Genomic DNA, 14,698 nt, shown 5'->3' on the forward strand with positions numbered 1-14,698 from the left:
TTCATATGTATATACTGTATTCTAGTCAAGGTTCATCCTATATAACTATTGCTGGACACATCTTTCATATCCTGTCCAGATTGTCTACACACACCCTTATATACATGTATATATATACTGTATATTTATATTCCAGACTCGTTCTGATATTTCTTAATTTCTTTCTTTAAATGTATGGGGATTTGTGTGTACTGTTTTGTATTGTTAGGTATACTGCACTGTTGGAGCTAGAAACTTAAGCATTTCGCTGCACCTGCGATAACATCTGCTAAATATGTGTACATGACCAATAACATTTGATCTGATTTGATTGATCTGCTCTGTTTCAACAACCTGGGCCCTTCATAGTGTTTCTGCTTTACTTCTTCATTTCTGTGGCACTGAGAGAGCAGAGTATTTTTGTTAGAGCCATATAAGGAGAGCTGCGCTGTGCTATTGACTGTTATTTCTACAATACTGTTCAGTACGTTAACCGATAAAACTCAAATGTGAGGTATTTTAATGACAGGAAATGACTGTTATTAAGAGGTCACTATGAGACAGGAATGAATGTGTAACGGACAAAATGGACAGAGAGCAGTGGCTGATGGGTGTTGGTGTTCTCCAGGTGTACCAGGAGGTCTGATTGCCAGCGAGCGGAGGAGAAGAACGGCTGGTTGTGGAGCCCCAAGCAGCAGTGTGTGAAGATCGTGTCCTTCAACCCACCCAACCTCAGCTGCAAAAAGACCCAGCAGGTAGTGTACTGCACGGGTTCTGGCAACGGCAGTAATCTCCCTCCTTGATAAGAAATAATAAGAATCAGTGACCCTCTGCTCTGAGACAATATGCACTCTATTGATCCTGCTCAGAAAACTGAAAACTGTCTTATTAAAACTGCGGAATGTGCTAGCGCTCAAAGCACCTCTGACTCTGCTCTCCTCCCCTATCTCTTTGTCTCTCTCTCATTCATTATCTCTCTCTTTTTCTATTTTTCTTGCTTCCTGACTCTCTCATTCTCTCTCTCTTTCTCTCTCTTTTCTCTCCTCCCTCTCTCGATGCCTCTCCATCTCTCTCTCTCTCTCTCTCTCTCTCTCTCTTAGGTGGAGATCAACGTGCCCTCCCTCCCCTCCTTCGGGCAGGCAGACCGTCTGTGCTGTGTGTTCCCCTCCTATATGAGTGACGCCACTATGTCCTCTGGCCAGGTCACTTGTGCCCTGCCCAACCCTGTCTCCTTACCATCCACACCTGAACACCAGGGTAGGTCATCACCCTCAGTCTCCACTGGCACTGCAGTAGGGCCAGGAGATGTTCCTGACTACATGACCTGAACAAGAGAAACTCTGAGCCCTAATTATAGGCTGTAGCTTCTTAAAGCCCAGAGTTGTTCCTGGTCAGGACATGTGGTCAAGAAAAAACTCCTGGCCCTACTCTGTTGCTTTGTTTCATTGACCTTGAAGGCTGTTTTTGGTATACAGTGCCTTGCGAAAGTATTCGGCCCACTTGAACTTTGCGACCTTTTGCCACATTTCAGGCTTCAAACATAAAGATATAAAACTGTATTTTTTTGTGAAGAATCAACAACAAGTGGGACCCAATCATGAAGTGGAACGACATTTATTGGATATTTCAAACTTTTTTAACAAATCAAAAACTGAAAAATTGGGCGTGCAAAATTATTCAGCCTCTTTACTTTCAGTGCAGCAAACTCTCTCCAGAAGTTCAGTGAGGATCTCTGAATGATCCAATGTTGACCTAAATGACTAATGATGATAAATACAATCCACCTGTGTGTAATCAAGTCTCCGTATAAATGCACCTGCACTGTGATAGTCTCAGAGGTCCGTTAAAAGCGCAGAGAGCATCATGAAGAACAAGGAACACACCAGGCAGGTCCGAGATACTGTTGTGAAGAAGTTTAAAGCCGGATTTGGATACAAAAATATTTCCCAAGCTTTAAACATCCCAAGGAGCACTGTGCAAGCGATAATATTGAAATGGAAGGAGTATCAGACCACTGCAAATCTACCAAGACCTGGCCGTCCCTCTAAACTTTCAGCTCATACAAGGAGAAGACTGATCAGAGATGCAGCCAAGAGGCCCATGATCACTCTGGATGAACTGCAGAGATCTACAGCTGAGGTGGGAGACTCTGTCCATAGGACAACAATCAGTTGTATATTGCACAAATCTGGCCTTTATGGAAGAGTGGCAAGAAGAAAGCCATTTCTTAAAGATATCCATACAAATTTTTGTTTAAAGTTTGCCACAAGCCACCTGGGAGACACACCAAACATGTGGAAGAAGGTGCTCTGGTCAAATGAAACCAAAATTGAACTTTTTGGCAACAATGCAAAACGTTATGTTTGGCGTAAAAGCAACGCAGCCCATCACCCTGGACACACCATCCCCACTGTCAAACATGGTGGTGGCAGCATCATGGTTTGGGCCTGCTTTTCTTCAGCAGGGACAGGGAAGATGGTTAAAATTGATGGGAAGATGGATGGAGCCAAATACAGGACCATTCTGGAAGAAAACCTGATGGAGTCTGCAAAAGACCTGAGACTGGGACGGAGATTTGTCCTCCAACAAGACAATGATCCAAAACATAAAGCAAAATCTACAATGGAATGGTTCAAAAATAAACATATCCAGGTGTTAGAATGGCCAAGTCCAGACCTGAATCCAATCGAGAATCTGTGGAAAGAACTGAAAACTGCTGTTCACAAATGCTCTCCATCCAACCTCACTGAGCTCGAGCTGTTTTGCAAGGAGGAATGGGAAAAAATTTCAGTCTCTCAATGTGCAAAACTGATAGAGACATACCCTAAGCGACTTACAGCTGTAATCGCAGCAAAAGGTGGCGCTACAAAGTATTAACTTAAGGGGGCTGAATAATTTTGCACGCCCAATTTTTCAGTTTTTGATTTGTTAAAAAAGTTTTAAATATCCAATAAATGTCGTTCCACTTCATGATTGTGTCCCACTTGTTGTTGATTCTTCACAAAAAAATAAATGTGAAATGTGGCAAAAGGTCGCAAAGTTCAAGGGGGCCGAATACTTTCGCAAGGCACTGTATGTTACATTCACTACAACCTGTATCGTCACCAATCACAATGACACTCATTCACCCTGTTCCTCTCTGTGCCTGTAGATTTTGTGGCGGTGCCCATTAAGATCTTTGTGAACGAGTCAGTGGAGCTGGCCACCAGGGAGTTCAATTTCTACAACTGTTCAGCCACTGTGAGGAAAGCAGAGAGCACACCGTGAGTTAACTAGCCCTCCTACTATACTCTGGACTGTACTCTCTGGACTGTACTTTCCTACTGTACTCTCCTACTGTACTCTGCTACTGTACTCTCTGGACTGTACTCTCCCACTGTACTCCTACTGTACTCTCCTACTGTACTCTCTGGACTGTACTCTCCCACTGTACTCTCCTACTGTACTCTCCTACTGTTCTCTCTGGACTGTACTCTCTGGACTGTACTCTCCTACTGTACTCTCCTACTGTACTCTGCTACTGTACTCTCTGGACTGTACTCTCCTACTGTACTCTCCTTTTCTACTCTCTGGACTGTACTCTCCTACTGTACTCTCCTAATGCACTTTCCTATTGTACTCTCTGGACTGTACTCTCCTACTGTACTCTCTGGACTGTACTCTCTGGACTGTACTTTCCTACTGTACTCTCTGGACTGTACTCTCTGGACTGTACTCTCCCACTGTACTCTCTGGACTGTACTCTCCTACTGTACTCTCTGGACTGTACTCTCTGGACTGTACTCTCCCACTGTACACTCCTACTGTACTCTCTGGACTGTACTCTCATACTGTACTCTCTGGACTGTACTCTCCTACTGTACTCTCTGGACTGTACTCTCTGGACTGTACTCTCCTACTGTACTCTCTGGACTGTACTCTCTGGACTGTACTCTCCCACTGTACTCTCTGGACTGTACTCTCCCACTGTACTCTCTGGACTGTACTCTCCTACTGTACTCTCTGGACTGTACTCTCTGGACTGTACTCTCCCACTGTACACTCCTACTGTACTCTCTGGACTGTACTCTCATACTGTACTCTCTGTACTGTACTCTCCTACTGTACTCTCTGGACTGTACTCTCTGGACTGTACTTTCCTACTGTACTCTCTGGACTGTACTCTCCTACTGTACTCTCTGGACGGTACTCTCTGGACTGTACTCTCCCACTGTACTCTCTGGACTGTACTCTCCTACTGTACTCTCTGGACTGTACTCTCTGGACTGTACTCTCCCAATGTACTCTCCTACTGTACTCTCCGGACTGTACTCTCTGGACTGTACTCTCCCACTGTACTCTCCCACTGTACTCTCCTACTGTTCTCTCTGGACTGTACTTTCCTACTGTACTCTCCTACTGTACTCTGCTACTGTACTCTCTGGACTGTACTCTCCTACTGTACTCTCCTTTTCTACTCTCTGGACTGTACTCTTCTACTGTACTCTCCTAATGCACTGTCCTATTGTACTCTCTGGACTGTACTTTCCTACTGTACTCTCTGGACTGTACTCTCCTACTGTACTCTCTGGACTGTACTCTCTGGACTGTACTCTCCCACTGTACTCTCTGGACTGTACTCTCCTACTGTACTCTCTGGACTGTACTCTCTGGACTGTACTCTCCCACTGTACACTCCCACTGTACTCTCTGGACTGTACTCTCCTACTGTACTCTCTGGACTGTACTCTCTGGACTGTACTCTCCCACTGTACACTCCTACTGTACTCTCTGGACTGTACTCTCATACTGTACTCTCTGGACTGTACTCTCCTACTGTACTCTCTGGACTGTACTCTCTGGACTGTACTCTCCTACTGTACTCTCTGGACTGTACTCTCTGGACTGTACTCTCCCACTGTACTCTCTGGACTGTACTCTCCCACTGTACTCTCTGGACTGTACTCTCCTACTGTACTCTCTGGACTGTACTCTCTGGACTGTACTCTCCCACTGTACACTCCTACTGTACTCTCTGGACTGTACTCTCATACTGTACTCTCTGTACTGTACTCTCCTACTGTACTCTCTGGACTGTACTCTCTGGACTGTACTTTCCTACTGTACTCTCTGGACTGTACTCTCCTACTGTACTCTCTGGACGGTACTCTCTGGACTGTACTCTCCCACTGTACTCTCTGGACTGTACTCTCCTACTGTACTCTCTGGACTGTACTCTCTGGACTGTACTCTCCCAATGTACTCTCCTACTGTACTCTCCGGACTGTACTCTCTGGACTGTACTCTCCCACTGTACTCTCCTACTGTACTCTCCTACTGTTCTCTCTGGACTGTACTTTCCTACTGTACTCTCCTACTGTACTCTGCTACTGTACTCTCTGGACTGTACTCTCCTACTGTACTCTCCTTTTCTACTCTCTGGACTGTACTCTTCTACTGTACTCTCCTAATGCACTGTCCTATTGTACTCTCTGGACTGTACTTTCCTACTGTACTCTCTGGACTGTACTCTCCTACTGTGCTCTCTGGACTGTACTCTCTGGACTGTACTCTCCCACTGTACTCTCTGGACTGTACTCTCCTACTGTACTCTCTGGACTGTACTCTCTGGACTGTACTCTCCCACTGTACACTCCTACTGTACTCTCTGGACTGTACTCTCATACTGTACTCTCTGGACTGTACTCTCATACTGTAGTCTCTGGACTGTACTCTCTGGTCTGTACTCTCTTACTATACTCTCTGAACTGTACCCTCCTACTGTACTCTCCGGACTGTACTCTCCTACTGTACTCTCTGGACTGTACTCTCCCACTGTACTCTCCTACTGTACTCTCTGGACTGTACTCTCCTACTGTTCTCTCTGGACTGTACTCTCCAGACTGTGCTCTCCTACTGTACTCTCTGGACTGTACTCTCTGGACTGTACTCTCCTACTGTGCTCTCTGGACTGTGATCTCTGGACTGTACTCTCTGGACTGTACTCTCCTACTGTACACTCTGGGCTGTACTCTCCTACTGTACTCTCTGGGCTGTACTCTCCTACTGTACTCTCTGGACTGTACTCTACTATACCCTCTGGACTGTACTCTCTGGACTGTACTCTCCTACTGTACTCTCTGGACTGTACTTGCTGGACTGTACTCTCTGAACTGTACTCTCTGGACTGTACTCTCTGGACTGTACTCTCCTACTGTACTCTCTGGATTGTACTCTCCTACTGTACTCTCTGGACTGTACACTCCGGACTGTACTCTCCTACTGTACTCTCCTACTGTACTCTCTGGATTGTACTCTCCCACTGTACTCTCCTACTTTACTCTCTGGACTGTACTTTCTGGACTGTACTCTCCTACTATACTCTCTGGACTGTACTCCTACTGTACTCTCCGGACTGTACTCTCCTACTGTACTCTCTGGACTGTACTCTCCTACCGTACTCTCTGGACTGTACTCTCTGGACTGTACTCTCCTACTGTTCTCTCTGGACTGTACTCTCTGGACTATACTCTCCCACTGTACTCTCCTACTGTACTCTCTCGACTGTACTCTCCCACTGTACTCTCCTACTGTACTCTCCTACTGTTCTCTCTGGACTGTACTCTCCTACTGTACTCTCTGGACTGTACTCTCCTACTGTACTCTCTGGACTGTACTCTCTGGACTGTACTCTCTGGACTGTGCTCTCCTACCATACTCTCTGGACTGTACTCTCCTACTGTTCTCTCTGGACTGTACTCTCCGGACTGTGCTCTCCTACTGTACTCTCTGGACTATACTCTCCCACTGTACTCTCTGGACTGTACTCTCCTACTGTACTCTCTGGACTGTAGTCTCCTACTGTATTCTCCTACTGTACTCTCTGGCCTATACTCTCCCACTGTACTCTCTGGACTGTATTCTCCTACTGTACTCTCTTTGGTGTACACTCCTACTGTACTTTCTGGACTGTACTCTCCTACTATACTCTCTGGACTGTAGTCTCCTACTGTTCTCTCTGGACTGTACTCTCGACTGTACTCTCCTACTGTACTCGCTGGACTGTACTCTCCTACTGTTCTCTCTGGACTGTACTCTCTGGACTGTGCTCTCCTACTGTTCTCTCTGGACTGTACTCTCCGGACTGTACTCTCCTACTGTACTCTCTGGACTATACTCTCCCACTGTACTCTCTGGACTGTACTCTCCTACTGTTCTCTCTTGACTGTACTCTCCTACTGTACTCTTCTACCGTTCTCTCTAGACTGTACTCTCCTACTGTTCTCTCTGGACTGTACTCTCCGGACTGTACTCTCCTACTGTACTCTCTGGCCTATACTCTCCCACTGTACTCTCTGGACTGTGCTCTCTGGACTGTTCTCTCTTGACTGTACTCTCCTACTGTACTCTTCTACCGTTCTCTCTAGACTGTACTCTCCTACTGTACTCTCTTGGCTGTACACTCCTACTGTACTCTCTGGGCTGTCCTCTCCTACTGTACTCTCTGGACTGTACTCTCCTACTGTACTCTCTGACTTGTACTCTCTGACTTGTACTCTCATACTGTACTCTCTGACTTGTACTCTCATACTGTACTCTCTGACCTGTACTCTCTGACCTGTACTCTCTGGACTGTACTCTCTGGGCTGTACTCTCCTACTGTACTCTCTGGACTGTACTTTCTGGACTGTACTCTCCTACTGTACTCTATGGACTGTACTCTCCTACTGTACTCTCTGGACTGTACTCTCCGGACTGTACTCTCCTACTGTACTCTCTGGACTGTACTCTCCTGACTGTACTCTCTGGACTGTACTCTCCCACTGTACTCTCCTACTGTACTCACCTACTGTACTCTCTGGACTCTACTCTCCCACTGTACTCTCCTACTGTACTCTCCTACTGTTCTCTCTGGACTGTACTCTCCGGACTGTACTCTCCCACTGTACTCTCTGGACTGTGCTCTCTGGACTGTACTCTCTGGACTGTATTCTTCTACTGTACTCTCCTACTGTACTCCCCTACTGTACTCTCCTACTGTACTTTCTGGACTGTACTTTCCTACTGTTCTCTCTGGACTGTACTCTCCTACCATACTCTCTGGACTGTACTCTCCTACTGTTTTCTCTGGACTGTACTCTCCTACTGTACTCTCTGGACTGTGCTCTCTGGACTGTACTCTCTGGACTGTATTCTCCTACTGTACTCTCTTGGCTGTACTCTCCTACTGTACTCTCTGGGCTGTATTCTCCGGACTGTACTCTCCTACTGTTCTCTCTGGACTGTACTCTCCTACTGTACTCTCTGACTTGTACTCTCATACTATACTCTATGGACTGTACTCTCTGGGCTGTACTCTCCTACTGTACTCTATGGACTGTACTCTCCTACTGTACTCTCTGGACTATTCTCCGGACTGTACTCTCCTACTGTACTCTCTGGACTTTACTCTCTGGACTGTACACTCCTACTGTACTCTCCTACTGTTCTCTCCGGACTGTACTCTCCTACAGTTCTCTCCGGACTGTACTCTGCTAGTGTACTCTCTGGACTGTACTCTCCTACTGTACTCTCCTGCTGTACTCTCCCGCTGTACTCTCCCACTGTACTCTCTGGACTGTACTCTCCCACTGTACTCTCCTACTGTAGTCTCCTACTGTACTCTTTGGATTGTACTCTCTGGACTGTACTCTCCTACTGTACTATCTGGACTGTACTCTCTGGACTGTACTCTCCTACTGTATTATCTGGACTGTACATCCCTCCTGTACTATCTGGACTGTACTCTCCTACTGTACTCTCCTACTGTACTCTCTGGACTGTACTCTACTATACTCTCTGGACTGTACTATCCTACTGTACTCTCCTACTATACTCTCTGGACTGTACTCTCCTACTGTACTCTCTGGACTGTACTCTCTGGACTGTACTTTCCTACTGTACTCTGTACTCTCCTACTGCACTGTACTCTCTCATTGAAACACAGTCCTATCCCACTCTCTGTACTCTCCCATTGACCAGACTCACTGGGTTTTAGTGCCGACAACCTTGATGGAAATGAATAGCTGCATGTGCACAAATGAGAGAAAGGTTTCTGTGTGTACATTCTGTGTGATGCATGAATGATACTGGGATTGAATGCACCTCTTGCATTTCCCCCCTTTTTTATTACCAACCAGAGGAAATTGTTTCAGTTTCCTTTTCATTAATCAAAAAATGAAAGTCGATCTCATACGTATATGTGTTTTCTCTTTTGCTGCTTCGAGGGCTGTTTTTTCATCTGGAGGAAGCGTGTGATAAATGGGCTTTGTTTATCAGGTTACAGATATATATTTACCATCAACAATATAGGTTCTACTGTTACAGGAATACTATCATGGATTTACATGTTTTAAAAAGAGATTGCCTCCCTGGTGTGTGTGTGTGTGTGTGTGTGTGTGTGTGTGTGTGTGTGTGTGTGTGTGTGTGTGTGTGTGTGTGTGTGTGTGTGTGTGTGTGTGTGTGTGTGTGTGTGTGTGTGTATGTATGTATATGTATATATGTATATATATATATATATATATATATATATATATATATATATCAGATGTTTGTCGTGTGTGGCCAGCCCATGGGGCTGCCAGTGGAACACCCAGGACCACACCTGCCGGGACAAGGACGACACTGTGTTGGGCCCTCAAATCATCAAACACAGACAGGTAGCTAGGTGCTCCACTAAACAGGCATAATGTACATTGCATGTATGCTAAGAGTCAAAGTCATGAGTTTTTTTGTATGGAATATCAGTTTGTAAGTCAGCGGATGCATGCCAACTGATAAATGATCAGTCTGGATGACAGTTTGTCCGTCGAATGACTAAAGGCATAAATACAAATGCTCAAAATGTAGTATTTCCATCTGTGTTCAGGGGGCAAGATGTCCCCAGTTTGAGAACCCTGATCCTGTGCTCATTCCTGTGGGGTTCAAAACCACCATCGGCTTCGAGGGCATCAACCTGGATGTTTACCAGGTACTGGAAAAAAAGATAATGTCTTATATAGCTGTTATATAGCTTTATAGCTGTTATCAAACGATTCAAAAACAGTAGGCGCTAGTTAATTATGAATCAGACTATAGTATGCTTGAGATGAGGCCTTGATAACTGCTCATGTATGAAGTTCGTTAACTCTCTGCTCCTCTGCTTCCTCCCTAGGACCGGGTGTTCACCATCGGCACAGAGCTGATGAGTAACATGGAGGAGGACGTCAGGTCTGACGATGGCCCCTTCTACAGCTTCAACGGTTTTAACGTATGCCCAGTGCTTCTTATTGCACCACACCTGTCAATTGTAGCTTTCACCACTTCTAAAAGGTGTAAAGGGTTGATCATGTGTTGCTGGGTCATGATATTGTATTGTTTGTTTACGTTAAATGGTTTGTGTCAGTTTGATATTATAGCACCCCCTCATGGAAAACAATCCCAATGTTATTTTAACATCCTCAAACTGTGGATTTTGTGTGATTGGAAAACATCTTAGAAGCACTACAGAGAGGTGGGGACCAGCCTCCAGCAACATTATTTTCATATATTGATTTATTCAGCTATTTTGGAGTGGCTGCCAAAGTGTGTATGGGACGGCAGGTAGCCAAGTTTAAGAATGTTGGGCCAGTAACTAAAAGGTTGCTGGTTCGAGTCCTGGAGCAGGGTGACTAATTTGTCGATATGCTCTTGAGCAAGGAACCCTAATTGCTCCTGTAAGTCTCTCTGGATAAGAGCATCTGCTAAATTACTTAAATGTAAAATGAGAACTTTCATCTGGCACGTTTTGGAAATGTGAAGTCATTAATCACTTCTTTCACAAACTGTATTAATAATTCATTATTTTCTCCGTTTCTAGTTTTCCTTGGAAAAGTCACAGGAGACCAACGTTCTGTTCTACGTGAAGGACAAACAGACGGGCAAGAAAATAGACAGCACGCTGAATGGTAAAGGGTGCATCTTTATGCAACTCTGTTGACAATGTCCCAAAGGACCATGTGGACATAAATGACAACTGGGGAAGTCTTATTTGACACATTTACATTGACACATTTAACGCAATACTTTTTGCAATCGTCTAAGTGAATTGGTCAAACATCATATCAGACCTTGTACTATCGATGACCAGTGTCATGTAAATGAAATGACAGAATAGTCTTGACATTCCAAGGCGTCCCTCTTACCTTCCTTCACAGTGACCCTATATAGCTGCTCGCTGGGCCGTGAGGACTGCAGCCTGTGTAAGAACGCTGACCCTAAGTACAGGTGTGTGTGGTGTGTCAAAAGGAAGTCGTGCGTCTATGAGAAGCTGTGTACTAATGACCAGGGTACAGAGTGCCCTGACCCACACATCACTGACGTGAGTAGCACCCACAGTACAGTAGTTATCTCAGTAGTTATCTCCTAACTATATACTAATAACTTATCTTTGAACCTGCAATAATATCGACTTTTTATTATCACTGACTGACTACGCATGTTAATGATCACTTCATTGACTGCTACTGACAACTGGATCAGTTAACAGACTGGTTATTTGCTATTTAAAGGGGTACCTCTGATCAATGCTCATTTTCTAAAGTCTGGACTAGCTGCAGTCTTTTCACAGACTGTGCGGTCACATTCTGCATGTGTTTGTGGCTTATTTCCTGGTGCTACTCTGTAAGCCACTCTATACACTGTCATCTAAAAGCTGTACGGTAGTGCAAATCTAAAAGCCTATCATCTTAAATCTGTTCCCCAATCCCCCTCCCAGATCATCCCTCGCTACGGGCCCGTGAGGGGGGGCATCTCTGTCACCATCAAGGGCTCCAACCTGGGCATCCACAAGGAGGACATCAAGGCCATCAGTGTGGTGGGGGTCCCCTGTATACATCAGGAGAACAAATACGCCGTCTCCACCAGGTAACATACACTGGCAACCCAGTCACCGCTGTCCACCTTGTCACAATAGACGTTGATTGATGTGGTCCTCTCAACAGTAGATTTCAATCTGAAATGTAATCTAGAATGTCTAAATATAAAATCTTATGTCTTCCTCCCTGTCTCTCTGTTTTACAGCGTGGTGTGTGAGATCGGGCCCTTGGAACCCCTGAGAACAAACTGGGGCCAGGTGGAGGTGGAGGTAGAGGGAGGGAAGAGAGGAACGTCATCTGCTTTCTTCACATACCGGGTAACAAACCTACCGCACTCCTTCACTTCAATAACAGTCCTTCACTTCAGGATGAGAGGGTGGACTCGTGAAGTGGAAAATGCTTTTACATGATTTGGTTATGCTATCACCATTCAATTTCACAGCTATACAGACGCTGTATTACAGAGCTTCTTATCGGCCCGCATGAAGGGCATGTCGTTTAAGTGTAATATCCAAATAAAATTCATGAATGTTCTGTTGAATGTACTACTGTGGTAATGCCACACTGGCAGATAATGCCCAGTACGATAAGATGAAATTGATTTGTGTGTATTATAGTTTAACAAGGTGCTATACGGCGACTCAATTTCCTCTGGTGCCTTAACAGGGTACATTGGAGCAATTTCACTGCCTTTTTTATATCTTGCACGGCTAATGCTTCCCCACGGGGGACCGCCCCCCCTAACTGTTTACTCAGCAAATTGAAGGAAATGCGAAGTGTGGGTGTGTGTGCATTTTGAAAGCCTTGTGGGGGAAGAGATGAGACAGGAATATGATGAGTGTTTTTTACTACCTGATCCTCTAGGACCCCATCGCCCGCTCGGTTCACCCCGCCAACGGCTCCAAGGCCGGGGGGACGGTCATCACCATCTCTGGTTTCAACCTGGACACAGCCACCAGGGAGGACATTGACGTCAACGTTGGGGGGGTGGTGTGCACTGTGTAAGTACTGTTGCATCCTGGGAAGGGAACCAGTGTCAAGAAGGGTTGCGGTTGTCTGGTCTTTAGATCTGTATGTGTTGGCTTTCAGCCAATTCTTTGGCATGACAACGAGCAAAAGAAAGTGTTGTAAGCTAAAGTGAATACAGAACTATCAAGCAGGTTAGGGTTGGGGGTTGCATTCAAATGTGGGCATGACTTTCTTTAATAAGAAAGCCCTGTATTGACTTAGCTGTCATGGTTCTGGCATGTTAGTCTCCTGTGCACCGTGACCCCGGTTGACCCCTAGTGCTGAGCGGTCTGTGTCGCTGGCTGACTGTGTCCTTGTCTGCAGGGAGACGTTTGGTGCAGCCATCACCTGCAGGATGGGAGAGTACCGGGCGGATAAGGTCCCCTCTGACCTGCTCACAGTGACAGTAAAGTATGGGAAGAGAACCACCACAGCCGTCCCCACAGCCTTCCAGTTCTGGGAGAACCCCACTATCCTGGACCACCACCCCAAGGGAAGCTTTGTGTGGTGAGTCCCAGTCCTCGAGACAAGAGGCTATTCTCGAGGCTTCCACATTGTCTCACATCAGATAGCACGTCAACTCCGTCTGCACTGAGAAGCGCCGGGTTAGAATGATGCCACCTGTCTAAACACAATAAAGTGTACCCTAGAGTATAGTTTAATGGCATTCAATCTCCAACACACCTGGCTTCCTCTCCAGATACCAGTTGGTAGCGTAAATGTGATATCTCTTCTGTAGATTAAATGTGAATGTGAGCAGTGGGTTAAAACTGTACCTTTTGTCCCTTTGTGATTGTGATGTTGTTTCAGCGGTGGGAGGACCATCGTGGTGACTGGATCTGGGTTTGACCTAATTCAGAACGCCATCATGAGGGTCCAGGCCTCGGCTGACAAGTGGTCTGGCATAACTCCTACTGAGGTATGGACTCTCTTTCTCTGCCTCTCTCTCTCTCTCTGCCTCTCTCTGTCTCTCTCTCTCTCTGCCTCTCTCTGTCTCTCTCTCTTTCTCTCTCTGCTTCTCTCTCTCTGCCTTGCTCTCATATTAATATTCAATGTGCTTAATTGGCATGAAGGACAAGGTCAAAGTTATCAAAGCGAAGTGATACATGCAGTGCATTCAGAAAGTATTCAGACCCCTTGACTTTTTCCACTTTTTGTTACTTTACAGCCTTATTCTAAAATGTATTAAATTGTTTTTTTTCCCCCTCATCAATCTGCACACAATACCCCATAATGACAAAGCAAAAATAGGTTTTTAGAAATGTTTTATGTTTTATGATTTATTTAAAAATAAAAAATGAAATATCACATTTACATAAGTATTCAGACCCTTTACTGACCCTTGTTGAAGCACCTTCTTGGGTATGACACCACAAGCTTGGTACACCTTTTTGGGGATTTTCTCCCATTCTTCTCTGCAGATCCTCTCAAGCTCTGTCAGGTTGGATGGGGAGCATCGCTGCACAGCTATTTTCAGGTCTCTCAAGAGAAGTTCAATTGGGTTCAAGTCTGGGCTCGGGCAGGCCCCTCAAGGACATTCAGAGACTTGTCTCGAAGCCCCTTCTGCGTTGTCTTGGCAGTGTGCTTAGGGTCGTTGTCCTGTTGGAAGGTGAACCTTCGCCCCAGTCTGAGTTCCTGAGCTCTCTGGAGCAGGTTTTCATCAAGGTTCTCTCTGTACTTTGCTCCGTTCATCTTTCCCTCGATCCTGACTGGTCTCAGAGTTCCTGTCGCTGAAAAATATCCCCACAGCATGATGCTGCCACCACCATGCTTTAACGTAGGGATGCTGCCAGGTTTTCTCCAGACATGACGCTTAGCATTCAAGCCAAATAGTTCAATCTCGATTTCATCAGACCAGA

At 45.6% G+C, this 14,698-nt stretch overlaps 1 protein-coding gene across 2 annotated transcripts in view; it reads left to right on the forward strand.

Annotated features, from left to right (window-relative positions):
• Positions 1 to 14,698, forward strand: part of LOC110522748 (plexin-B2-like) — a 237,112-nt gene that overhangs the window by 199,141 nt on the left and 23,273 nt on the right. For both annotated transcript variants that reach the window (XM_036968738.1, XM_036968737.1), the window contains exons 7-19: positions 608 to 734; positions 1,080 to 1,236; positions 3,131 to 3,242; positions 9,545 to 9,656; positions 9,866 to 9,967; positions 10,151 to 10,246; positions 10,835 to 10,922; positions 11,172 to 11,335; positions 11,732 to 11,880; positions 12,037 to 12,148; positions 12,696 to 12,832; positions 13,164 to 13,346; positions 13,650 to 13,758. In XM_036968738.1, coding sequence (XP_036824633.1) covers positions 608 to 734; positions 1,080 to 1,236; positions 3,131 to 3,242; positions 9,545 to 9,656; positions 9,866 to 9,967; positions 10,151 to 10,246; positions 10,835 to 10,922; positions 11,172 to 11,335; positions 11,732 to 11,880; positions 12,037 to 12,148; positions 12,696 to 12,832; positions 13,164 to 13,346; positions 13,650 to 13,758 — 1,648 coding nt within the window. The remainder of the gene's footprint in view (positions 1 to 607; positions 735 to 1,079; positions 1,237 to 3,130; positions 3,243 to 9,544; positions 9,657 to 9,865; positions 9,968 to 10,150; positions 10,247 to 10,834; positions 10,923 to 11,171; positions 11,336 to 11,731; positions 11,881 to 12,036; positions 12,149 to 12,695; positions 12,833 to 13,163; positions 13,347 to 13,649; positions 13,759 to 14,698) is intronic.

The sequence above is a fragment of the Oncorhynchus mykiss genome, chromosome 30 (assembly GCF_013265735.2).
Source record: "Oncorhynchus mykiss isolate Arlee chromosome 30, USDA_OmykA_1.1, whole genome shotgun sequence".
In the NCBI taxonomy this organism is placed as follows: domain Eukaryota; kingdom Metazoa; phylum Chordata; class Actinopteri; order Salmoniformes; family Salmonidae; genus Oncorhynchus; species Oncorhynchus mykiss.